The sequence below is a fragment of the Podarcis muralis genome, chromosome 1, assembly GCF_964188315.1.
Source record: "Podarcis muralis chromosome 1, rPodMur119.hap1.1, whole genome shotgun sequence".
Taxonomy (NCBI): domain Eukaryota; kingdom Metazoa; phylum Chordata; class Lepidosauria; order Squamata; family Lacertidae; genus Podarcis; species Podarcis muralis.
Window position 1 is genome coordinate 52,775,790 of NC_135655.1, and position 26,986 is coordinate 52,802,775.

At 40.5% G+C, this 26,986-nt stretch overlaps 1 protein-coding gene across 4 annotated transcripts in view; it reads right to left on the reverse strand.

Annotated features, from left to right (window-relative positions):
* Positions 1 to 26,986, reverse strand: part of EXT2 (exostosin glycosyltransferase 2) — a 79,875-nt gene that overhangs the window by 21,231 nt on the left and 31,658 nt on the right. For all 4 annotated transcript variants that reach the window (XM_028727604.2, XM_028727613.2, XM_028727622.2 and 1 more), the window contains 2 exons: positions 16,870 to 17,001; positions 7,785 to 7,974 (listed from right to left, as the gene is read on the reverse strand). In XM_028727604.2, the coding sequence (XP_028583437.1) occupies positions 7,785 to 7,974; positions 16,870 to 17,001 (322 nt within the window). The remainder of the gene's footprint in view (positions 1 to 7,784; positions 7,975 to 16,869; positions 17,002 to 26,986) is intronic.

Here is a 26,986-nt window from a genome sequence, read left to right on the forward strand (position 1 = left end):
TATTACACCTTAACCCCCCACCATCAAGTCCTTGTGCTCTATACTAGGCCTGAGTACAGCAGGACAATTAAACTATGGGAGGGATTCACTTGACAAACCCTGTCAGTGGAAGCCCTACGAATGGGTGTCTGCTTGCACAATGGGACTGTTCTCCCCTCTCCTCCTCTCACAAATGGCTGTAGGAGAACCCCAGAACAGCATGCAGTGGGAGGGGAGAGGGAATAATTTTGTCTGGCAAGCTGATATGCTTGCACTGATGCAACATTTATAACTGCACAACACTGAACTTCATCCAATGTATTCCGACACTCCAATTAATTCAAATAACCTTGAGATACAGGTATGACTTTGAATACTACTAGCATTAAGAACATACATCATTATTTAATACAGGGGTGGGGAAACCATACGTGTGTGTGTGTGTTTGCATGCACACATTGCAACGACTGATGGGGCAAAAGTAGATGGGACAACCCCCCCAAAAAGGGGGGGGAAAGTATGGACCTCTATCTTCCCTTTGTTACAAATACACATCACCAGACACCAAGCACTCAGCACTCTCTAACACTCATACATGCACTCCAACACATCAGGCAAGCAGGTCAGGGACTCACTCAGTACTCCCAGCCCTCTCCACTCCAAATCTGGGAGAAGGGGGTAACTGGAAAGAACCCTCTGCCTGCACTTTACAGAAAAGGCAGGCAGAGGGCTCACTGCCAATCATGGCATGGTGGTGCTTAGCACTAAGACCAGACAAGAGATCCCTCTCCTGCCTTTTACTCATAAGGAGACGTTCTCTCTGATCTTAGTACTGTGGCACTGATATCAGGCCTAAGAGATCCCTTCAACTGTTCTGTGACTGACATCATATGGCATTAGTAGGTACACATAAAAGACGTACATGAAAACATCTCTTGTTTCCTGAAAACACAGTTGATGGAGATTATGGTCAGATGTCCATTTTCACTGCTAGGAGAGTCTGATTTCATAGTTTACAGAGTACTCCAAAAGAACGTATAAAGTTCTGCACACTTCAGATGCTGGCATCCAAACATAATACCTGAGACAGCTTCCTTAGGAAAACTGTACCCCTTTCCAAACCACACTAAACAACTATGAAAAGAAAGTTTACCTTGGAGGGGTTTTAAGAAAGGCGGAATTGGCCCAGATGAGCAAAAGAAACAAGAAATACAGAGTGAGAGGTTTTGGAAATATAATCATTTCAGTTTCCTACTCCAAGGTGGCCCTTGTTAAAACTAAAAAATGTTTTATATAATTAATTCTTACTAGCACTCTTAGTGAGGCCTTGGTTCAGTGGCAGAACACACACTTTGTGTGTACACAAATACACACAAGCTACAGAGAGGGGCACTAAAGTATACACTCCAGAAAAGGCTAGGTATGAATCAGATGAGATGGAAGAGGAACGGAGACATGTGAGTATCTAGTGAGACGCAAGAGAAGATGAGAGGAGGAAACGGTGGCTTTCTAGAGCCATGTTCTGTGACACTGTGATGACCTAAATATAAGTTCATTACCTAAACAAAAATTCTAGTCGCTCTCAGTAGTAGACAATTTAATTTTTGTATGTTTTTGTATATTTCCTTAACTCCAAACAATTGCAAGAAATTAACAGACAGATCCTGTTTACTGAACCGGGTGACCTAAGGCACTATCTTAGTTTAGTTTTACCTCAAAAGGTCATAGTGAGAAGAAACAGGCTAAGGCCAGATGTGTCACCCCACATGTTCTTTAAGGGAAGGTTGGGATAGGCAGATAGATATCCATCTTTAGCAGGTTGTGCATCATTTCAGCTTGAAACAGAAAACGTTTTTATTTTTTATTTTTTGCACTGCATGTAAATAGAGATAAGTTCACTAAATTAATATCCTTCTACTGTCAGCATTGCTAAGGAGCAAGAATAAACTGTGTTAGAGATTCGTGTGTTATCTAAATGTTATATAGGTATAACTACCAACAGTGAAGTGAGGATGCTACAGAGGTGACAGCAATTTCAAGTTGTAGAATATGGTGCGGCAATAGCAGTGGAAACGAGATCAACTCTTAACATTGTAACTTTTACCCACTCTGCATAATTTTCTTGAGCTTAAAAACCATCAGTTTAGAGTTAAATGTTAATGAAAAGTTATTGGATAAGAAGGGAGAATTATAATAATGTTTCTGCCTACACAAATATTTCTAGCAGCAGACATTTAGACCACAATATTTATTTTAGCAAATGCAGACTAAGTGAAAAACATCAGTTTCTCCTATAACACTGCAAAGCGTCCAAGCAGTCTCTTTTTTAAAATTAATATCCTATGTGCAAGTCATATGCATTTGTTGGCACTCTGGCTGAGCCGACAATCCTCCTTACACACTGAACACTCTGCTAATGATGTCTAACTATCTATTTACATACATGCAGCCAATAGCCCTCAAAGGCTCTTTAATACTCCGGTGAGAGAGCATTTATGGTTTTCTGAAAGATTTGATACTTGTAAGCTGACACTTCTGGATTCATTTATTATTTTATTTATTTATTTCATAAAATTGATAGAACACTTGATTGGGATTTTTAAAAACAAAACAAAAACAAAAACAAAACACCCCTTAAAAGATAAAACAGTAAAATCAAGAAAAATGTACAACCCTACTTTAAAACATACAAAAGTTAAAATACTAAAACATATTAAAATCATTGCAAAGTGTGGATACTGCCACACTAAATGATCAAGTTCTTTTAAAGACAGAACAGGTGTTACAGGGCACCTGTAATAGTGCCAATTCTGCTGATCGAAGTGGTCGAGTGGGCAGATGTGGCATAAGGCGACCTCATAGGTAAACTGGTCCCAACTTGTTATGGGCTTTATATGCTAATGTTAACACCTTGAACTTGGCCCAGTAGCAAATTGGCAACCAGTGCAGATCTCTGAGCACAAGTGTATATGCTGACAAGGCCTCACTCCTGTCAGCAATTGTGCTGCAGCATTCTGCACTAACTGCAGCTTCCAGATTAATTGTGAAGGAAGTCCCACATAAGAGTGCATTGCAATAATCTAGTCCTGAAGTATCTAGTGCATGAAATACGGTGGAAAGGCATTCCTGAATGAGGAATGGCTGTAGCTGTAGAACCACCCACAGTTGGTAAAAGGCACTTATAGCTACTGAGGCTACCTGAGCATCCAGTGGCAGATAGATCCAGAAGCAACCCAGACTGTGAACCTGCTCCTTCAAAGGGGAGTGCAACCCCATCCAGGGCAGGCAACTGACCAGTTTCTCAGACAATGGAGCTACTCATCCACACTGCCACTGCCTTGCCATGATTCAAGCTCAGCTTTTCTAACCCTCATCCATTTCACCATGGAGGATTCAGATGTTATGGAGAAACAGAGCTGAGTGTCATCAGCATACTGATAACACCTTGCCCTGAAACTCCCAATGACCACTTCCCCAACGGCTTCATATAGATATTAAATAGCATAAGAGATAAGATAGTCCCCTGCGATACCCCAGAATGTAGCTGCCAGGGGCCAGAAAGGCACTCACTCTCTCAATGCTACGCTCTGGACTTGGTCCTGAAGGCAGGACTGGACCAAGGTGGCAGAGCACAAGTTCTAGATTTTGTGCAATTAATAGTTTCAAGCTACGTCACACAAAATTATGCCTGACTTCAATTTACACGATTTATAATCTTGTAACATGTTTGTTAGTATTGTTTCATTATAAAATAAAACAGAAGAAGCACACTTCAGAAATGTCAGGTAGTCACTGAGATACTAGGGTGGGGGCTTCAAACTTGCCTGTAACCTTACACTCTTAAAGTGAACACTGGCATGAGTTCATTTTATTTCCCTTTAATTTTTGTAAGCCTGTAGCAAAGGCTTACAGTATTTTTTATTATACAACCAAGTTACAAATTGAGAATTGGTAATACATAAAGAGAGATGAATTTATACAGTTACTATGGGGACATCAATGGGGAATTGTGGGGAGAGGTGGATAAGCTAACTGCCTTTATATCCACCGATGCGGTAGCCAATATTAAAAGCCAATTTCAAATCTGAATTTACTGTAGGGCCATCATGAGCAAAAATTACCTTTGATGTTCTCTTTCTAGTTCCCATTAATGTATATCAAAATTACAACTGGTTCAAATAACAGAAAACGTACCTGACTTTGCTCAAAGCCAGAAATGTGTTCCCTATACAGCACTGGCCAGGATATCCTGCATTTGATACTCAACCAGGTTAATGGTCCCAGCTTTACTATAACCAATTAAAAGAGAATAGCCATAAATGTGCAGATACTACCGTAGGGTAATAAACTAGACCTTATCGTTGACAGCGGTGTGCATTACTAACTTCAAACTCATTCCTTGTCCTAATCCATCAGAAACTTCCTGGCTTTAATAGGCTATAAATGGCAGAAGCTTTGAAGTCCAAGGATTAGGAGCCGTAATAGACAGACTGAATGAAAGACTTAGTGAAACCAAGTTCTGCTATCCTACCAAAGAGCTAGGTGGAACGAACTGTATGCATTTGAATTAAAACAAATTAAATTAAACCCCTCGACAGCAGACCAGGACATTCCACAACCTATCCAAGTGTTAAAAATACATAGATGAAGGGGGTAGCTGGCGGTCACATAAGAAAGTTATTAAAATACATACCTATTAGAAAGTAAAGCTAAATAACTAAGTCTCAATAAGGAAACAAACCTATGACCTTCAGGGCCAATTATTTTTCATGTCAACAACTTAATATATTTTCAACAGTATATCAATGAAAAAGGGTTATATAATGATCTGCTACAATGAACAGAGTTTTAAGTTTAAAAATAGTGAAATACTACTTGGCCATGACAATTTTGCTATCAAATAATTTGGCTTCATCCAAATCTCAAGATTAAATAAACGAACATGTACACACACAGGGGAGAGATGGTAAGAAGCCATGTGAGCTTAAGAAACTCAATGATTGTTCTGCTCTCAAGAGGCAGGACACTTATACATTTTATAACAAAGCTTCAGATAGGCTTCTTTTATTCAAAGGTACAAAAATATTTCACCCAAATGCAAAATATTTCAGTATCTATGAACTACATGCATCAGATAAAGCTGCCCAGTAATCAACTGATCAATCAGTAATCAACACAATCAACCCCTTTCTACCCCAAATCATTTCTAGTATTCTATTTCTTTGACACACTAAAAGCACAACAGCTTAAAGTACTAGAAAGAAAGTGCATATTTTTATTTATATAAATAGAAAGTGGAAACACACACCCAGAAATCCAGGGTGTGAACTTGGACAGGGCAACAGACACAATTCTGGTATATATACATACACCTTTGTGTATGTATGAACCTGTATGTATGAAGACATGAACCACCACCTACTTCTAACTTCCCTCACACAACTTCTCTTCTCAAGAAACACAAAAGGAGGGATCCGGATCCCATACTCCTTCACTGTTCTTTTGTCCAGTTGCTAGAAAGAAACAAACAAAAGAGACAGCACTGGAGGAGGATGGACCCCTAAAGAAATCTCCACTCCTAAAGCAATTGTTGGAGCTTGGTCTGGGCTGTGGAGAAGGGTGCAACATGCCATGCCCTTTTCTTTATCCCAAGCTGACCAACGATTCTGAGAAGTTCTGGTGAACAGCAGTAGGCAGTCAGTGACTTCTTCGCCTTGTTGATACCACTGCTGCCTGCCCCAAGAAAACTGGAGTGTAGCAGGTTCAAGGCATATGCTCAAGTGTGGAAGGGAAGAGTGGACAGCAAGTTACTCCATCTTCCTCCTAGCTTGGCAGCATATCCAATCCATGGTTACTCAGCAAGTTATGGCTGGTGCGATCACTTTAGCTTTGACTGTCTTTGACTAGAGATTCATAAGCAAGCACAATAGGCCACAGCGTTTATTCGTTGTAGGCCATTATAACCTGTACTCTCAGCACTCAAGTGCTGTAAAAGCAGTTCACAATCAGGGATTCAGGTGAAAATGGATTCAAATAATCTTCCAAAAGTGCCTGGAGCTGACAAGCACCCACTTGTGCACTTTACTGAATAGGGGCTTTTTCACAGGATGTCAGTACTTGTTGCAATACTTAGAATTCAGGGAGGCTCTCTTTAGACGTGACCTTGTAACTGCCCATTCTAAAGGTAGCTCCTTCCATCCAGGCAAGCAAGAGGCATTAACAGAGTTCAAGGGCACATTCAGCCAGGCAAAAGCACTCAAAGAGAGTGCTGGGGAGGGGGCATGGCCTGACAGTGTCCTGGAGGCCTGCATCCCTGGGTTAGACATTCTGACTTTGAGAATGCGTTCTTAGATTCTAGAGAATTTCAAGCAATGGGAATTTCAGCAAAAGCAGGCTTCATGCAGAAATGCAATGTTCAATTATACACTTGATAATTCTATTACCTCAAAGCAAGAAAGTGAAATTCACTAACCGTCAATTAACATTTACTCATCACTGGTAGGTGAACATGCAGTTTGGCTGAGATGGCATATAACATTCTAGGGTCTAAGCAGTAATTTCATGGGACATTTGAAATATACTGATATTAAAGTTCATGAAAAGGTTCACTGTTAAATTTTGGTAGGATTTGCTCTATTTAGAAGAACAAGAGTACAATGAAGTGAGAACTGAAGTTAACAAATAGGGCTTGGAAAAGCAATAAGCACTGGCACACCAGAGTCATTCATGAGATGAAGCCTAGCTTTTAAACAATTGGTCAGTATTTTCATGAGTATGGTCTGGCAGGGAAGGAAAACTTCCATTGGCAAACAGTCTGTGGTTGCTTCTGACTTAATAGCTGAACAGAGCAGCACCCAATATTTTATTTTAAGTGCATATTTTCCTTTTATAGTAATATTTCACGACTTGCCAAGTAAGTGATCTACTTTGTGATTTTGAAAATCTGAACATGGAAGTTGCATAACTTGTTTAAAAGGAGACAAGGGAAGATAAATAATTTGTGGAGTTAGTTTTAGAATCAAGAATACTTGTGCCCTGAACCACTGTATTTTAATTTCTATTCTGCTTTTTCTCAAGATGGTTATACTGAAATTAAATTACATTTAGGAATTCACATTACTGCACATCTACTTAAAATCTGGGCACTAAAAGCCATTAAACAGTGACGTACAGTATCCACAACATTTCTCAAAGGCTTCAACTTTCACAGTGTTCTTAACAGAGTTCCACAACTGATGGACAATCACAAAAAATACTTCTCTTTCCTCAATAGTATGGTCAAAAGTAAGCTCCAAAGAATATTGTGCTTAAGCTGTTATGGCAGGTATGTGAAACCTTGGTACCACAGACTTAGTTAGGGACAGCAGTGGTCCTAATTTGGCTCATGAGGCATTTTCCTCCAAGCCAACATTGTATATGACATCAGCTGTGGTGCAGGTCAAGATGTGGCTGTTAAGGAACAATCAGGAACCTTAAAAGTGGTCTCCTGATTGTTCTACGATTAGCAGAGCTTGCATCCAGTGCCTTTTTAATTTAGAGGCCAGATGCAAGCCCTGCCAGAATTAGCAACACTCAGGAACTCTGGAGAGCAATTGATCCCTGTTGGAAGAGAGGCTTTAAGTCACTGCCAATCAGCGTTTGAGAGGTGACTTCAAGCCCCAGTGAGTTCCTTCACAGGCATGGCTTGGATCATCCCCATGCTTATGAAGGAAGCTTTTCTGTTTTCAGTATGACATGACTTCAAGCCAGGGTGTAAAGGAAAAATGGGTCACCTCATAGGAGGAGCTTGGTTCCCCACAACTTACCTTCTGGTGGAACTTTGTTCTGGTTGTTCCAAACTACTAACAACTTTGAAAGGCTGGGCACCTTTGAGACTTCAGTGATGACTCTAAAGAGGCTCTCAACCCGATCATAGGTCAGGACAATAGCAGTGAAGCCTTGCGACTGAGGTGGAATCAGCGGAAGAAATAGTGGATTGCTTACGCTGCTCCATTTCTGCAGAAAGGAAAGAAGTAGGATTAAACAAAGGTCACTTTTCAGTAATAAAATTGGAATAAATCAACTGAATGCAATTTCCATCATTAGGACCAGATCAGCACACCAAAACATTAAGCAGTTTAGAGGGAAAACTGGTCTTTGAAAGCCTCTTTTTGTGATAAAACACCAATATCGGTTAAATATAAACATGTTCTGTGCATTTGTTCAAGTCATAATAAAAACTATCAAGTATGTTCAGGGCTACCGGAGAATAAAAGACAGATTACTGGAAAACCAGAAAGATTCGGCTACCCTGGCTTGCTTCTTCCCCACATCTCTCTTCCCAAAAGGAAGCTTAATCTTTATATGAATTCAGACTAGGCCAACAAACAGAAAACCAGCCTAGTGCCACAATTTCTGGGGGGAAATGAAGTAAAAAGAGGCAAATTAATAAACCTGACACAAAATGGGCACAAATAAAAAAGAAAACATACTCTTGGTTCAATACAGAAGGATAAAAAAGCAACCTTCAACAAAAATAGGCTTGTTCTATGGTTTTAAACAGTCTACCTTTCAAGCATTTTTAAAAAAAGAAAAGAGGGAAAGATCAACTTTAGTTATTTACTCCACCTAATGTTCCCTAAATACTTTTAAAGACTTATTTTACCATCATAAGGAAGCCAATTTAGCTGGCAGAGATGCAGATAAGGCACAGTAGAGCCAAAATGTAGAGTCCCAACAGAATGCATTTTGTAGTATACATTTCTTTTCCCAGTGACACAATAAAAGACTAACTTTAAAGAATATAGACAGGGGGAAAGCAATTTTTAAAAAAATCTAGGCCTATGAAAAACTAGGGCATTAACTTCACCCTTGCATAGGACATTGTAACATATTGGCTAGGATCAACAGAGTCTGATATGCAGCTAAATAATTTTGTTGCACATACGGATATTCTCAATTTTCATTTCCAACAAGAACCACTCACACTTTATTGAATAGTGCTCTAGGGAATCTCCCAACCATCAGGGGCAGCTGGAAGGGGCGTGTGTCCTAAAGAGACCATCCTTGCCCAACCTACTGGCCCTCCAGAAGTTTTGGATTACAACTCCCTTCAGCCCCAGTAAGCATGGCCCATGATGGGAGATGATGGGAGCTGTAATACAAAACACTACAGAACACGGCAATAGTTTGAACAGTGCTGGAGCGGAAGGCTTACTGTGATGCAGTCATCTACTAATGTTCATAGGAAAGTGATTTAGATCTTCTCTGCAATAGAGTTTTGCTAGATCCTCCCATACACTAATTTTACCTGGGCACCAAGTTTTTTTATATAGTTCTTTTTAATGTGGAGCAATCACAGCGTCCTCCACTGCATTGAGGACTTTTAAATAGTAGTAACAGCACCATGATTAGGGAGTCACTGTAGATTAACTAAAACCAGAGTAATAAGCGCCATCTCAGAAAACTGTCAGACAGCACAATTCTGAATCATTTAATGGCATAGCAAGGTCAATGGTCAGCTCTGGGTACAGCATGTTACCCAGAGTAGTTCAGTCAGGAGATTACTGGTGCTTGAATGACAATGGGTATAAAATGGTGCAGTAGTATACCAGCAAGAAATGATTAGAAAAGATATGCATTTTTCTGGAAAAACTACTCTCTCTCTCTCTGTCTCTGGAAAGGTATGGTGTTTCCTACAATATTTTTTACAATGTCTGGACAAAACATTAAAAGTAGCATTCTTTCAAGCTTCATGCCTGCAATGGCAAGTTGGGGAGCTTATTTGCCACTTAAAACAAGACTGGGTGCCTACTCATATGTAAGTTGTTCTTTGGCTCTTGTCTTTCACTGTTCATCTGTTAATCATTACATGTACATATAGTGGTACCTCGGTTTATAAACTTAATCCGTTCCGGAAGTTCGTTCTTAAACCGAGGCACACTTTCCCTAAAGAGGCCCCCCGCCACCAGTGCCCTTCCACTGTTCGGATTCCGTTCTTTGACCGAGGTAAAGTTTGCAAACCAGGACACTACTTTCGGTTTTGCGGAGTTCGTAAACCGAATCATTCGTAAACAGGGCTGTTCTTAAACTGAGGTACCATTGTACTACAAATGCAGCACAGGAACAAATGATGGGCAGGGCAGACAAATGACAAATGAAACAAAGCAATCAAAAGCTTCCTTTAAGTAATCTCTAATCAATTGCTGGAGCTCCAGCACTACAGCTTTGATTCATGGCTATGGCAAATGAAGCAAATTGCCTGACCCTATTTACTACTGATCCCAGTAGGTTTGCCTTCAAAATGAACAATATCATAAAAGCAACATTTTATTTTTTGATACTAGTACGATGATGGAAATTCTTATAGTACATTTAACATCCAACACATTTCTAAGTCTAGATAAAGAAATGTAGCATCTAGGCAGCTGTGCCACTTTGTTGAAAGGAGCCCACTGTGTAATTGAGACACTGGTAAAGAATGGCTGAGCTAGAATATGTTCTGCTACTCTGACATCCAACAGTGAACGCCCCCACCTCAAAAATAATCAAGTTTCCTTAGTTGAGAGTAACATTTCAAAAGGGCATTTAGGCATTGCTGAAGCACCATTAAGAGCCAACCCCCTGCTGCCTGCCTGAAAAGTGTGTCTACAGTCTGGGACCTCTTGACCTCACTTTCGGCAGGAAATTGGGCAAATTCAAACCTCCATGATTTACTTGAGTCTTACAAACTTCTGTTGGAGAAAGGCAAACAATGCAGTTAATTAACTCAACAGAAGCCTAATTAAATCCCTATTATAGAAGCAGGGCATGAAATTGATGGTGACATAAGGATGGTTCTTCCCAACAATAGAAAACGCATCAGTCAACATTTGTTTCAGGTGCATCCAGGCCTTGTATTGGAGATCGCCAACTGATCTCTCTCACTCTCTCTCACACACTCCCCACAACTGGTACTGATGGTGTAATCATCCATCACTTTCTTTGACAAAGTGCTGACACTCAGCCATGGCTCAGACAATTCTAACTCACTCCCCACCCCCAGCTGCCGGCTTCCCAACGCTCAACCAGCTAATATTCATTACAGGAGCCACAGTAATTAACCCAAGACTGATAGGGTATTTATCGTGAATCAGTTTTATGTACAAGCCATATCCAGTTGCAAGTGTCAACTCTGCAATGCAACAGGGCTCTCACATTGCTCAGTCTGGCATTCCTGGCTGTTTGACAGCGGTCTCCTTTCCGCAGACAGCAAAAGAAGCCAAAGCACTGGGATCCAGAACCTGAGTGGGAGGCTGGGAAACTGGCCTAACGTTTGGTGATTTTTTTTTTTTAAGGAACATCTCCACAAGAAGCGACTCATTTGTGTCAGACTGCCATTTAGCAAAAAAAAAACCAAAAACATTTTAAAGTTTCCATTTGCTACTGGAGAATTTATTTCCTTTGCTTTGGCTAAGCGAACTTTCTTCTTCTTTAACTGCATGCAGTATTAAAACTATTTTAAGACTCAGTAAAGAAAGAAGAAAGTTATCCCCCCCACAAAAAAGATCCTGATGGAATTCCCTTCTCCTGAGATATGAAGGACTCTGAACCTCACCCCACATGGAAAGAGAAAAACTTCATAAGGGTGGGGGCTAATCTTATGAGTAATAAGTGAGAATGACTGATTTCCCAATGATTAGTGTATAATCATTTATAGTGTTTGTTTCTGAAAACATCTGTACTCTATCTCCAACACAATTACAACAATTAAAAATACAACAGAAGTTATGTGCCAACAATGCAATACCCAAGTCAAAGAATACTATTGTGATGTTAAATTTATTTTCAAAGGCAACATATAAATATGTTGCATAAATAATCAAGTGGAATAAATCCCCAAGACAGAAAGAGAACAAAAAGGAGAAGATAGAATAACGCTCCTGAGCCACTTCGCTGGCACAGACTGGAGTGCAGAAGGAAGATGAAGACCACCTGCCTACTCAGCCTGCGCAACCTGTAAGCAGGATCTGAGCACAACAACTGTGATCCCCCACATGTGATTCCCTGGAACTGGTATTAAGGGGTATGCTGCTTCCAACACAGCTAACAGCCATTATTGATAGCCTGATCCTCCATGAATTTGTCCAATCCTCTTTTAAAGCTGTTCAGGTTGGCGACCATCATCGTCTCTTCTGGGAGCAAATTCCATAGTTTAACTGTGTGAAGAAGGACATTGTCTCTCCTGAATCTTCTGATGACCAGCTTCCCTGAATGCCCCTGAGTTCTAGCACTTGTTTTCTTCATGCAATGCATGGTTTTATACACCTCAATCATGTCCACACTTAGTTGCCTTTTCCTCTAAACTAAAAAAGTCCCAAGTGTTGTAGTATTTCCTCATAGTGCCTCGCCCTAACCCCGTGATCATTTTGGTTGCCACTTTTCTGAACTTTTTCTGGATCCTTTTTGAGGTGATAGGACATTTTTGTTGAGCTAGCCAACACAATTTGAAGATCCTGTTCCTGGTTACTCACTCCTTCAGTCTCGCCCACATGCTCGTATGCACACTATGAGGGTGAATATTACTCCCCCGTTGCTGGATTGCTAACATGGTGATAAGAAAAGTTTTTTTTTACTGTTCTCATGAACAAAAGCAGTGCTATTTTCCTTCCCTCCTACAATTTTCTTCTCAGCAGCCATATTTTATTACTTTGTGAAATCATATTCCGTTTGAACCATAATAGACTACTATTATGAAAGAAGTAAGGAGGATTTAATGATACATTGATCAAAATGTTCTTTCCAACACATTTTTAATACTAAAATTATACTTATATCATTTTTCCAAGGAAGGGCGGTTTGGGGGCTGTGTTTTGTTTTAAGTATCTATTGTCACCTCAATGCAGTTTCTATTATGAATTACCTGACAAGGAATACCTTTGTTTTATTTTGTTCTGCAAGCAGAATGCTTCCACTGAAAGCACAGAGACAACATTTTCCCCATGCTTCCCATCCACAACTTGTCAAAGGGCAAAACCTGAAGAGCTCCTTCCATTTACAGAAAGAATTTGGATCCAGGAGGCAGCTCCCACTGGAGGAAAGGAGAGTGGCCAAAACTGACACCTATTTCTCCTTCCCTCTGCAACCCCTCCAACCTCTTACATGATTCTGTAGGGTCCTCAAACCTTCCAGAGCAGATTTTGAGGGGACATAGTGAGGTGCAGGAGGAACCAATTAAAAATGCCTCCTTTATTCCACTTGAGGCTGTGTCTAGTTAGCAAAGTTCTGTTCTGGGGAAGTCTTGATCCAACCCTTAATGCTGTGTTAATTTGCATAATATGTCTTGAACATAATTTCTCTTAATGCAGAATTTGAGTTTCATAATGAATATCATCAGTCACTTCTTCAGTAAGCAAAGCACTCTAGTTTACCTAGGCAAAAACTAGCACTCAAACTTGACAAGCAATTGCATGTTTGTTTTCCCCCTTTTCAGCCAGCATTTTGTAATAACCCAGCAGCCAAGCAGGCACTTGGAACTTCTCTTTAAAACTAAAATCCTGATGATCAGCTAGTTTAAAAGGCGAAAGGGGGGTGGATTCAGTCGCATCCTCCTCCATTCCACTCCTCTTCCCTGTCGACACCTGATCAGTGGAAGTTTGGGTGGCGGTGGCAGTAGGTGTATAAATCAAGCAAAAACTATACAGTGGTACCTCGGGTTACATACGCTTCAGGTTACACATGCTTCAGGTTACAGACTCCGCTAACCCAGAAATAGTATCTCGGGTTAAGAACTTTGCTTCAGGATGAGAACAGAAATCGTGCTCCAGCGGCGCAGCGGCAGCAGGAAGCCCCATTAGCTAAAGTGGTGCTTCAGGTTAAGAACAGTTTCAGGTTAAGAGCAGACCTCCGGAATGAATTAAGTACTTAACCCGAGGTACTACTGTAGTTTATTTACATTTCAGGCTATAAATGGTCAGAAAGACAAAGTTCAGTAAAAAAACACACCCTACAATTCTAGAACAAGTTTTCTACTACCCTTATCCATGACAAAATAAAAATTGAACTAAGGTGCAATGGTATTTTGTGCATTGCTATTGCTGAGTCTATGCATGCAAGAAATGGGAGCCTTAAAAAAGAAGTCACCCGTAGAGTATGGATTTTATGCCCCTTTAATTTGGTTTGAGATTTCTCCATGACTGAGAGTTTCCATGTTTTGTTAAACCAATCTGTAATAGGTAGCAAATCTACATTTTTTTCATTTACCACTAACAGAAACTTAGCAGCTGTTAGCAACGACAAAATTAGCTTCTACCTAAATGTTGGCATGGCCTTGACATCTAAGCACCATGGTGTCTGTGCATTTTTAACAGTTTCTGTATTTACTCCATTAATTTTAGGGGCAAGTTTCTCCAAAGGTAAGTCATAATTCACACAACGAATACGCCTGTTACTTAGTCCAAACAAACTAGGATCTACAAAGATCTGTTGGCCAGTCCAAAAGAAAAACCCTGTGCTATTTTAATAGCTGTTCATTGAGGTGTCTCTCAGGTCTGACAAGTTACTCATGTGAAAGGAAATATATTCTCCTCAAATAAGCAGGTAAGTGTCCAGCTACAGAAACACTTAAACATTTCCAATATTTTAACTGATACGTTGAAGTGTCAAGTGATCTGAAACTAAAATGGTTCAATACAGTTTTCTTTAAGTGAACATTTTTTGGGCTACATCTGTGCCAAAACCTTCAATCAAGCTGCATATAGCTATAAAGTGTATGGTCTTAAGAGGCCTTTGTCGTTACCTTGTCCTACATTTTGTAGGATAGATGCCATAAAATTTCACCTGGAAACATTTCTGAAAGATATTCAGCTGATGCACTGTAAAATCTTTTCCAAACAGTATGTTTGGTAAGTTAAAGTACTCATGGCAACAAGCATAGCTTTAGTTTTTATATAAAATGCTTTTCTCAGATCACTGCTAACACGATGGCTCAATATAATAATACAGTATTGATATCCATCATCATGACATCTAAACCCATTGGACACTAATAAAACTCATGGGTGTTTTCTGTTTTTTTTAAAAACCCTCTCAAGATCAGTCCTTTGAGAAAAGCAGGAGTGTTTTTCAAAACCTACTATAACTTAACTTTACACGACTAAGGCAAACTGCTTAGACTAGAACAGACAATATATTAGGGACGCTACATTTGACATGAGGTAGGGACGCGGGTGGCGCTGTGGGTAAAAGCCTCAGCGCCTAGGGCTTGCCGATCGAAAGGTCGGCGGTTCGAATCCCCGCGGCGGGGTGCACTCCCGTTGCTCGGTCCCAGCGCCTGCCAACCTAGCAGTTCGAAAGCACCCCCGGGTGCAAGTAGATAAATAGGGACCGCTTACTAGCGGGAAGGTAAACGGCGTTCCGTGTGCTGCGCTGGCTCGCCAGATGCAGCTTGTCACACTGGCCACGTGACCCGGAAGTGTCTCCGGACAGCGCTGGCCCCCGGCCTCTTGAGTGAGATGGGCGCACAACCCTAGTGTCTGTCAAGACTGGCCTGTATGGGCAGGGGTACCTTTACCTTTACGAGAATATATGACAGGTTCAGCTGTTCGGGTATGTGAATCTGTAGCGTGTATAGCATGGATTTGGTACTAATTCCTTGTGTTTGGATAAGTGAATTTTTGTATAACAAGCATTTAGATAGCAGTATCTTTGTGTAATCGGCTCTCCCTGAGGAGCTCAGAGCAACTGACTTATTGGTCCCAAGCAATCTTTCCCCAAGATGGCTTATACTAGAAGAGCTGCTTAGTTTCAGCAGTAGAACCTTCATACCATTCTCTGCACTAGCTGCTCTCTCACTCTAACTTACACATGAGCCATTCTTTGAACTATTTATCTGTTATTTCATTTAGTAGGGCATCTCTTTTCCTGTCTCACAGCCAAGTTGCTCTCTAGCAGTCAGTCACAGAGAAAATGGAGGTCTGCTGAGAAAGTACATTTATTGCTCTGCATACAGCAGGTCTCCTGGCGATTATTAAAATAGTGGTGGTTAAACTACAATTTATGACACCCCTTTTGAGAACACTGAAACAGCAATGACAAAACAGAGCCATACATTTTGTACCATGGTGCTCAAAAGGTGGCACAGGAGTACTCCCTAAACATGCAATAAACTGACAAATATGAACACTCCCTTGACTCTGCAAGTGTCATAGGGGTAGTAAACCAATAAATTAAAATTCTCAGTTAAAAGGATGAGGGGAGTCACAGGTATTGTTTTGCTACACACTGGATTGTATCCAATGGAGTGCAAGAGGACTTCAACTTGCACAACAAGACTTCTGCTTTCATTTCCTCCCTGCTGTAGCACCCCCAAAATCTACTCTGGAGAGTCTCTCTGAAGTAGAAGCTTGTAAGATGTCCTAACTTCTTTATTGGAGATTAGTTACAATTTCAGCTTCCACATTTTGCAATGTAATCATGGAATAGCACCAAAATTCAGCAATAATAATCAGTTTCTATTGTCAGACAGAGCATGCCTACTGAACACACAGCAATCACTCATTTGCCATCCCGAGTCCAACATTTACTATTCTCAGTCAAAAAGCTTTCCCGGCCACTTTCTTGGAAGTGCCTCTGCTAACAAGTAATTCAAATTTCTTAAAGCAGAAATGCGTGCACTTATCTTAAGAACTGTTTGCAATGGCCCAAACTAGACTTCTAACGTACGACAATAGCTTAAGACTCCCATTTTAAGAGAAAAAGAAAAATAGTGTAGCAAGCTAATACACAAATATTTCCCTTTAGGCTATATTTTGGACAAAGTTAAGTGAAATTTGTGTTTAACAGCAAAATATAAAATATCAGCAGATCACAATGGGAGTCTGTTTTTGAAGAGGCCCAGCATATTAAATTTAATAGAAATATAGCTCTACTTACAATTGCTGGGGGATCATTCCATTCTTCATATGATGTGGCAGCATATGGGTAGATCCTGTCATTGATAATCTTGAGGGTTGCCAAAGCAATAGCTTTCATTGATTGAAAGTAAGCTTCCCAGAACCATCTTGCCTGCAAAGAATAATGAATAGTATTTTCACAACATATTTATGCCAGACAGAAATATCAAACATCTGTATATGGTTGAAACATATATGTGTCACATGCAACTGTCACTAAGAAACTGAAACTAGGATGGGGTTTTGAAGACTAAAGCAGATCTGGTTCTCAATGACTCCACCATGTTATACAGAAGTTTCTCCTGACAGTGGGCTGTTTCAGCCCAGACTGATCCCACAGAGTGATGCCATATACAAATAGATTCACTAAATCACCACAGCTGTCCAACCTGGAGCCCTCCAGATGTTTCTGAGCCAACTGTCATCAGCCCCAGACAGCATGGCTGAAGATCATGAAAGATGGGACATGTGCCCCAAACATCTACAGGGCATTAGACTGGGGAGGCCTATTATATACACATCATCCATGCACATTTAAAACTAGTGTGCCAGCTGCACCTATTCCTGGAGCCGTCCAATCTGACTACAATGATGCACACCTTAGTTACATTCATTCATTCATCCTTAGTTACATGCTGTTTGGATTAATGCAATGTGATTTCAAAAAGTGTTTGGAAACTTCAGTGGATCCAAGATGCTGTGTCCAAATAGCTGACCCAAGCCAGTTACAAGGAGAAGAGAATATCATTGTGACAACAGCTGCACTGGCTACTGGTTCATTTTTGGCCACAATTCAAAGTGCTGGCTATGAACTATAAAGCCGTACATATCACCCAGTATGAGCCTGGCTGGGCTTTAAAATCTTCTAGGGAGGCCACCTTCACAGGCAGGTTTGCCATGCACCTAATTATAGACAGCAATTTTGGAGTCACTGGTGAGCCTCCTTAGGGAGGATATGGCATGGCAGGAAAACATGGCCAAAAAGGTTGATCAGACTTGCCTTTCTTGTTCTTTAGACAGTAAACAAATAATGGCAGTGTACCTAAAAAGCAGGAGAGGCAATGGGTCTGGCCCTATTTTATCTTATTTATTTGCTTGTTATTAAATATAGTGTATATACTGCTTGACTGCAAAAACAAAAACAAAAAACCTCAAAACAGTTTACTGTTTCCTGATAATAAATACACTGTAGAAAAGGCTATTCCTATTCTAGCCCTTTAGAAACAATGGCTACTGGTGCCATATAATGCAAGAAGCCAAATCCAAACTACAGAACTCAAAATGCAAGGATGTACGCAGAGAACACATTGTCTTGTTATCATTTTAAATTCACTGCCAATTATCAGAATATTTTTCCAGAAAAAGAGGCGCCGGAACTCACCATGAACACCTCCCTGGTTCTCTTATAATGGCAATGGCGCCCACCCAAGAGGTGCCAGAACTGAGTTCCAGCGAGTTCTGGCTGAAAAAAGCCCTGAGAACAGGCAATGGGTGGCTTTTTAAAAATGTAATTAATTCATTCCTTGCTTCTCATACCGAACTGCAACAAAACAAATTCGTAAGGACTTGGGAATCAAATTGATTCTGAAAACTATCAACCCCAAAGGAAACATACTTTGCCAATAATCATATCTCAAGTGGTCTGGCCTTACAGAAGTTATTTTCTCCACTTAATTGTTTCTGCAGAGATCTCCAACACAGTTAAGTGTCCAGAAGGCACTTAAATTTAAAGACCTCCCCAAGGCCCAGTATCAGCCAGGAGGAATATCTGCATGTGTTTGTGTAGGACAGCCAGCCAGCAAGGAAAACAGTGTTTTTCCCCTCAACTGCATTGACTGTGCATAAAATTTCAGAGCACGATAAAAAGACAAAGGCATAACACAGCTGGTCATGAGTTTCTGATGCTTATCAGGTTGACTTCCTAACTGTGAAGAAAAACCAGCAACACAAATATAGTCATGGTGAAATAACAGAATTAAACACAACTTATGAAATTATGCAGTTGTACTGTGTGGCTGAAGACTCTCACTGCTATGTACAAATAAATTATTGTCCTTGAACAGATAAAGTGGCCTCTGTATTACAATAAGCTCTCAAGCAGGACAGAGAATGCTTAGTGTCTATTAAATACAGAGTGCTTTTCTGTGCCTGCAAAATGGAACAAACCCATTATCCTTTACAAGTTGTCAGTTCCAAGTCCCCTATAAAAAGAACAAGCTCCAACTAGAAGATTATGAAGATGTAGCTTCTGAGACAAATACATGGATTCCCATAGCCAAGTTGTCAGTTAGTTATGAAAAACAGGGTTGACATTCACTCTGAGTGCACTTTTCATTGCAGAATTCATACAGAAATAGACCTACAACACAGTGCTGGTTTGTCAGTTGCACAGTAGTATGCAATGTCCCTAAATTTCAGCCCCTTATCATTTACAGTTTTCTTTCCATTAGTAAAAAGTGCTGGAGGCAAAAAAAATCCCACTAATGGGGCACTGCCCCACCCTCAACCAATGTTAATGTACTGGGAGGGAGAATTGTCCCCAATGATATTTCACAGCAAAGATTGACCCAGAGAAGCAGACCTGAATTTCTGTAACATTGCACCACACTAGGACACACAAATTCAACTTGGGGTAAAACAACAACAACAACCCCCAAAAAACCTGTCTGTTAGATTCTTAGTTTCTGTTTAAGAATTAATGTGTTAGCTAACATGTCCCACGGTTTTTCAAGCAAAAATTGCTCCAGGGAAGCAGATTAAAGTGATATTCTCCTGACACAACACATGGCTTGTGACAGATGTTCTATAGGTCTGGTTCAGACACAACACTAAGTCTAACATGGTGGGTTATCTGAAAAAATTGTATCTGCTCCACACAAGCCACAAGATGTAGCCAGGGTTTGTGCTTGGCTAACGTCTGGGTTTATTTGGTTCGGGGTGTGTGTGTGCGTAAGTATAAGCCCAGGTAGCCAAACCATGTCTTAGCTCCGAAGAGCAAAGAAGCAGGACTGAGGAGAAACCAAGTGGTTGTGATTTTTATTCCACGTACTGCATACTTGCTTGTTCATGCTTAGTCATGGTTTGGCTTAGTATGACAGGCAAACTGCACCACAGGGGATGTCAAGCTTTGGGTAGAAAACTACCCCATAAATCTGTCTATGGTATGGCCATTTTTTTGTTTTCCTTCCTTCAGTTAATGTGTGTATCCTAGTTAATATGTGTCCTTAGCTTAGGCTTCTAAGTAGGAAATCATCAGGAGAACTGTAAGATATTTTAATAGTTCCTGCATGATGAGAACAATTAAATAAACTAGCTTATGTGCTGCTTTCAAAATGCACAATTGATTTTCACAGGCATTTGGCCTGATTCAACAGGGCTCTTCTTATGTTCCTATCTGTATACTTCATATTCTTTCCATATTCTGTATCTTTTGCAATCAACGAAAACATCCAGAGGCCTTTCAGTTCTGCTATTGGGTGTTCCAAGCTTCAACAATATATGTAAGAGCTAAGAGTGCTTCAATAACAGGAAGTTTTCACACACCTTAATGAGGGTGCTCGCAAACAGCATGCAAAATCATCCATGTATTTCCATGAAACTTGGTAATATTCCAGATTGAAATATTAGTATTTTTCTTGTTAATATCCAGGTCTGCACTATTATTTCATAATAGTGAAGAGCTATTAGTTTAATCACTTTGGCCCCATCACATGCCCTCTCCACTCAATTTTATACTGTGGAAACAGGTTTCTGTGATATGATGTAAGAGTGTCTATAAAAAACTCAATTCCTGCAGAATGCATTCACCTCCTCAAACTTCTACTAGCAACATCAAAAAGAATGTTATGTTTGTCCCACAAAGGATGGGGAATTAGGAAGACATGAAAGGAAAGCGAACAATTTTTATAGCCTAAATATCTATGCCCATGTATAGCTAAATAATTATTAATTTAAAAAGATAACGATGCAAGGGTTTAATCTACTAGCAATCTTTTTTTTTTTTAAAGCTGTGTTTCACTGAGGCAAAATCCAAAACTTTCCAAGGAGGTTGCAAATCTCCAAACAGATGTTTTCAGAGCTCAGTGAATCCTTCCCACCTTGTTTGCTTTTCCAGGAAAAAAACTGATTAGCATGGCTAGTCAGTCATCCAGTACTGTCCAATACACAACATTACTAAGCACAACAGGAAATTCTTCTGCTTAAGAAGAAATGCCCCTTGCCTATTTCATCAAAGAAAGCTTTGATCCCCCCCCCCTCGCAGTGCACATAATTTAAAAACTTAGACGAAAAGGAAACACAGGTAATTGGCACTATCACATGGCACAACTTTTTCTGGCTGATTTGATTTTAAATCAGAGAGACAGATTAAATTGAGTGATTCTAGATACAAAAGTCCTCTCCATCAGAGAGTTTGCACTAGCCGAAACATGACAATTCAGCTGTGGGTACTGCCCTGTAGAATAAGGTGTCAGGACAGAGTTTCTGAGTTGAACTTCTCTGCACTTTTGCTGCTGTTGTTCTGGCACCTTAGCCCTATTTTATCACTACCTGTCAACCAGCTGCAGCTGTTTGGCTATTAAACCTGCCTCATTTGGTAATCCATGCAGACTTTGCATGCGGAGACAAAGGTATTTCTGCAATGAGGCTGTGTTCTTAAAGCTCCACACTGGACTATTTATTTGTCCTGCTTTTCATCCTCACCTGCCCCCTGGAATTTCCCTCAAATCAATTTATTACGTGGTCACAGATCTATTCTGTTCTAATCCGTTTCATATCATGGAGATCCAGAACCTACTAGAATTCTGGTCTTCACTAATTTTTTTAGAGTTTGTGACAACATCCTAGAAGAACTAGTAGATATGCAGTATTAGACATTCAAGTTGTGACCGTCTATGAGCCAGCTCCATCATAGCTCAACCTCTTTAGTATTTTACAGACCAGGCAAAATCACTTTGCTGAAATGTAGTTTTAGCTGCTTTCAAGAACAGCTGCTGTTGTGCTGTTTTTGGAGTGGATGTCCTTTATTACTGTAGTGTAATTTTTGGTTCTTACAAAAGAATGGTGGTTTTTATAAAGTAAATTAACAAACAAGCTCAGGATTGAGGGATGCACAGGAATAAGCAGCAGAGGCAAAACGAACTTGCCTATTAATGCAATTTGTATTTGTTATGTAAAGGAATGGTGCACTTAATTTATAACACTCTTCTGTTTATAACTTTAGTTAAACCATTCAAACCTGATAAATAATTTCATCTTCTATACTATCCATCTGTTTCATCTTTTCCCTCTAAGTTATCTCTTCCTTTCTCTGGGTTTGATCCAGAAAAGGCAGACCACAACTCCACTTGGACAATGGGGTTTGCAGGTTCCTATCTGTTCCCCACTGCAGTGCTATGTACCCCATAAAGAGCTGCTTCTAGGGTCCAGGGATCATATGGGATAATGTGGGATAAGGCACAAGGGGCTGAAGTGGGACATGGAAGCAACAGAATCCAGGAACCCTGTGTTGCATTGCTGTAGTGCCTCTCCACTGGCACAAGACATTTTGGGTTCAATAAAGTACGTTTAAATGCATCTGTGCAACTATAAGGCCTATGTGATTGGGGTGGCCTTGGAGTTGCAATAGAATCTTATAAATCTTATTTGAATAAAATTTCAAAAAGGTATGTGGACCTTCATGAGTTTATACATGACATCAGGTTTGGGGCAGATGGATGGAGTTCAGGGGAAATGGCCTAGCAGGCAAAATGAGGAGATATGGAAGGCCAATTTTGATCCATGTGCGCTAGGTCCCCCTCCCATTGGTTTACAAACAAATGTTAGCGTTAGCTTCTCATGTGCTTAGCTGCACCAAGATGCATTTATTGAGAAGAGCAGGATCAATTTATTCCACATGCATGCACGCCTCCACTTGAGGAAGGAAACGTCTGTACATGTACCTCATAAATATTGGAAATATTGGAACTTTCCACACTCCCTAACAAGGCCAGACTTCGTTTTAGCACAACAATATGCTAATAAGAGAAGTGTATGGTAGATATTTAGAAGAATCTTTTTTCCAGGATCAAGCAGTAATGTAGCATTTGCAGAAATCTACACACTGAAACTAGTATCCATAGATACGTACTAGCCTTCGCCATGTTTTGGACTACAACTCCCATCATGCCTGACCATTGGCTATGATGGTGGAGGCTGATGGGAGTTGGTGACCTCCCAGTTGTTTTGGACTCTCTAGCAGGGGAAAGTTGATTTAGGCAAAAATGCTATTTTCCTTACAAATGCACATGCTTAACTACCTATCCCCCGCCCCCAGGCCTGCACAGCATCAAGTTATATACTACAGTTTATTGCCATAGCATGAGCAAAACTTGCTGTTAGCATAATTAGAGATGCTTCATCATACTGCACAATGACAAACGTCTTAACTTAATATGAAAAAAATAATACTGGCAAATGCACAAAAAGGCAGTATTAATGAAAACAGATTAATCACATGGGGGCTACATCAGCAGGGGAAAACTTTTGGCTTGCATCAATCACCTAGACCAAAGTTCTAGTCGGAAAAGAGAAAAACCAGCCAAGAGAAAGGGAGAAGGACTTGGAAGAAAGCAATAAAAGTTAATTGCCTAACCTAACGGTCAGGCGCCATAGCATTGCAAGTTGTTGCCCCACTGCAAGAGTCAAGTGTTCCCAGAGTGCCACACTTCACACCATTTATGAGGTCCTGAAGTGCTACCATTTTCATGTTGGCAGAGGTTACTTTAATGGCTTTCTTTTGGAAAAGCTTTATAGAAACCAATACATCTTTTACTACCTTCAGGTAAGCAAAACAGAGGTGACTGTTCTAACAGTACTGCAATTATCCCTAATTTTATACTGGTCTTTGTCCTTTATTAAACTTTTAGTCTTTGCAAAGCCAACTCCCTCCACCCAGACTCTGTTTCAGCTTCTGGCCATAAATTTTCACAAGCTTCAACTTATCAACATATCCACTGCCATTAACAGTACATCTGTACCTGATGCAAATCTAAACCTGATATCCCATGAAATACTGCAAACGTGCATTAAGTTGTATTAATACAAGTCCCGCTGATTTCACAATTTTTTCATGTGGGAGGCAAGCCACATAAATGCACACTGCATCAGATTGCTCTCACAAGGATTGGGGACCCTCCAGAGCAGATTTGGGGGGGCTCACAGAGGGGAGGAGAAGAAGGGAAAGTCCTATTCCATGAACTCCACTTACACAGTATTGGATAAAACCTATTTCATTACATGTTTATTTTATTTTATTTATTTCATAAAACTTATCACTGTTTGACTGTAAAAAAAAACCTCAAAGTAGTTCCACAGTGATCCACTGAAACTTGATAACAAGCTAATAGAAACTCAAGGAAGACGCTTTCCACTCCAAAAAAAAGTAACTTAGAGGATTGTATTAGGCCAGTTTGTAGGTTACTTTCCAAATAAAATTATTTAAGTGGTATGAGTCTTGGAGTGAACACCCTCACACTCAACTCTAGGAAAGAGTAAAAAGTGAACAGGATATACTGTCAAAACAAAAAAAATTCCTTCCAGTAGCACCTTAAAGACCAACTAAGTTAGTTCTTGGTATGAGCTTTCGTGTGCATGCACACTTCTTCAGATACTTTAGATACTTTTCGTGTGCATGCACACGAAAGCTCATACTAAGAACTAACTTAGTTGGTCTTTAAGGTGCTACTGGAAGGATTTTTTTTTGTTTTGACTATGGCAGACCAACACGGCTACCTATCTGTAACAGGATATACTGTGTTTATCTGACATGATACTTCCTTGAACTTCTTTAATAAAAACAAACACAAAATTTTGCACCGACAGACTGGGTGAGCAAGGGATGCTTCATTCAAAACAAACACAGTACAGCCCAGCTAACTTATTACCTGGTGTGGATATTGACGTGGAAGGAACATGAGAACCCAAGATTCATACCAAGTAGAGATTTGACATCCCCTCCCCACAAAAAAGTAAACTGTGTTTCCGTGCGCTGCTCTGGTTCACCAGAAGCAGCGTAGTCATGCTGGCCGCATGAAGCTGTTGGCGTACAAATGCCGGCTCCCTCGGCCTATAGAGCGAGATGAGCGTGCAACGCTAGAGTCGTCCGCGACTGGACCTAACTCTCAGGGGTACCTTTACCCCACAAAGAAGTAACGAGTAAACAGGCCTGGCAATGATTGACTGCTGTATAAATGCTGTTTAAAGCATTTAAAACAGGACAGGGAGAAAAGGAAATTTGTATTGCCATTCTACCCTGCTGGTGAACTCCCCCATGGTATCTTAGTTGGCGCCTATCCAAGAATATTGAGATCATCGAGCCACCAACTGACCCCATGGTCTTTATGGCACTTTAATGCCAAGCCTAGCAAAAACTACCATTGCCAGCATTTGGCAAACTGAGATGCCAACCTAGGGAATTTGAACTCTCACTTTGTAAGAGCACACATTAGGAGTATTTCATTATTGATCAGACCAGAAACCTGTATGTAAGGAATGAAATCTTAGCCAGTACCAACATTTGTTTTGTAGTTTCAGATTCACAAGGAGCACCAAGGTCACAGTTCAAAATCTTTGTCTGACCCTCCAGATATTGGTCACTTGGGAGTTGCCTTCTATAGGTTCTCAGTTTCGTTGCTGTAAACTACTGACATCGCAGACGAGTCCCAGTGGTGAGGTTAAAAAGGGAAGATATGTTGTTTTACTAACTCTACCTTTTATTGATCCTTATTCTGAGTTTGGGCTTCAGTAGTATTCAAAGCATCATTTTATGCAAGTCATTCAGATGCATAATAGCAAAAGAGAAACATTACAAATGTTTACTAGTGCCAGACTTTGCAAACTTGCCAGTGTTCTATGTTCTTGCTTAGTTCTAATGATGGCAAATTCTGTGTGAAGACACATGTAGGCATTTGCATATCTAAGCAAGGACACTGACGTAACATAGCCTCCCTCCTCCAATTTCAACTTGGTAACCTCAAGATTTGAATTATGGTGCTTTTGAATTATGGTGCTGGAGAAGACTCTTGAGAGTCCCATGGACTACAATAAGATCAAACGCATCCATTCTTAAGGAAATTAGCCCTGAGTGCTCACTGGAAGGTCAGATTGTGAAGCTGAGGCTCCAATACTTTGGCCACCTCATGAGAAGAGAAGACTCCCTGGAAAAGACCCTGATGTTGGGAAAGATGGAGGGCACAAGGAGAAGGGGACGACAGAGGACAAGATGGTTGGACAGTGTTCTCGAAGCTACAAACATGAGTCTGACCAAACTGCGGGAGGCAGTGGAAGACAGGAGTGCCTGGCGTGCTCTGGTCCATGGGGTCACGAAGAGTCGGACACGACTAAACAACTAAACAACAACAACCTCAAGGTTGGATTACTCTGCTATTTGTGGGGCTACTCCAGAGTAGCTAGTGTAGAACATGGTAGCTAGGTTGCTTGTTAAATGCATGAGGTAGTTCCCCCACCCACCCACTCTCTTTTCAGGATTTGCACTGGCTGCCAATTTGCTACCAGACCAAGCTCAAGGTTTGGGTACTAACATATAAGGCCTTACAGAGCTCAAGACAGGTTACACAATAACCTGCCATCAAATTTATCTCAAGTAATGAAGACAGTCCAAGCAACCAAGGCTGGAGCACCTGAAAAATATATCAGCAATATTCAGCAAGCAACTGTGTTGGGCTGGGAAGGAGGGAACAGACAACAGCAACTCCTCTAGTTTCAAACTGTGGTCGCTAATCATAATCTACCAAGCTAGAAATGAATAATTCCTGGGTGAACAGGTGAATTTTAAACTGGCGCGCGCGCACACACACACACACACACACACACACAAGATTCAGGACTGCCATATTTCAGAGGGGAGGGACAATAGTTATAGACAACAATGTTACTTTGAAGGAGGAAGAGCAGAAAGACCATGATATTTCTTCTACAAAATCATACCTAATTCCACTGAAGGAGATACATCAGAGCAACAGAAAACAGCCAGGCAGTACGAAGTCTGCAGTATTGATCTTTCAGAGCAATGAGTCAATAAGCAAGGACAGACACAGGAA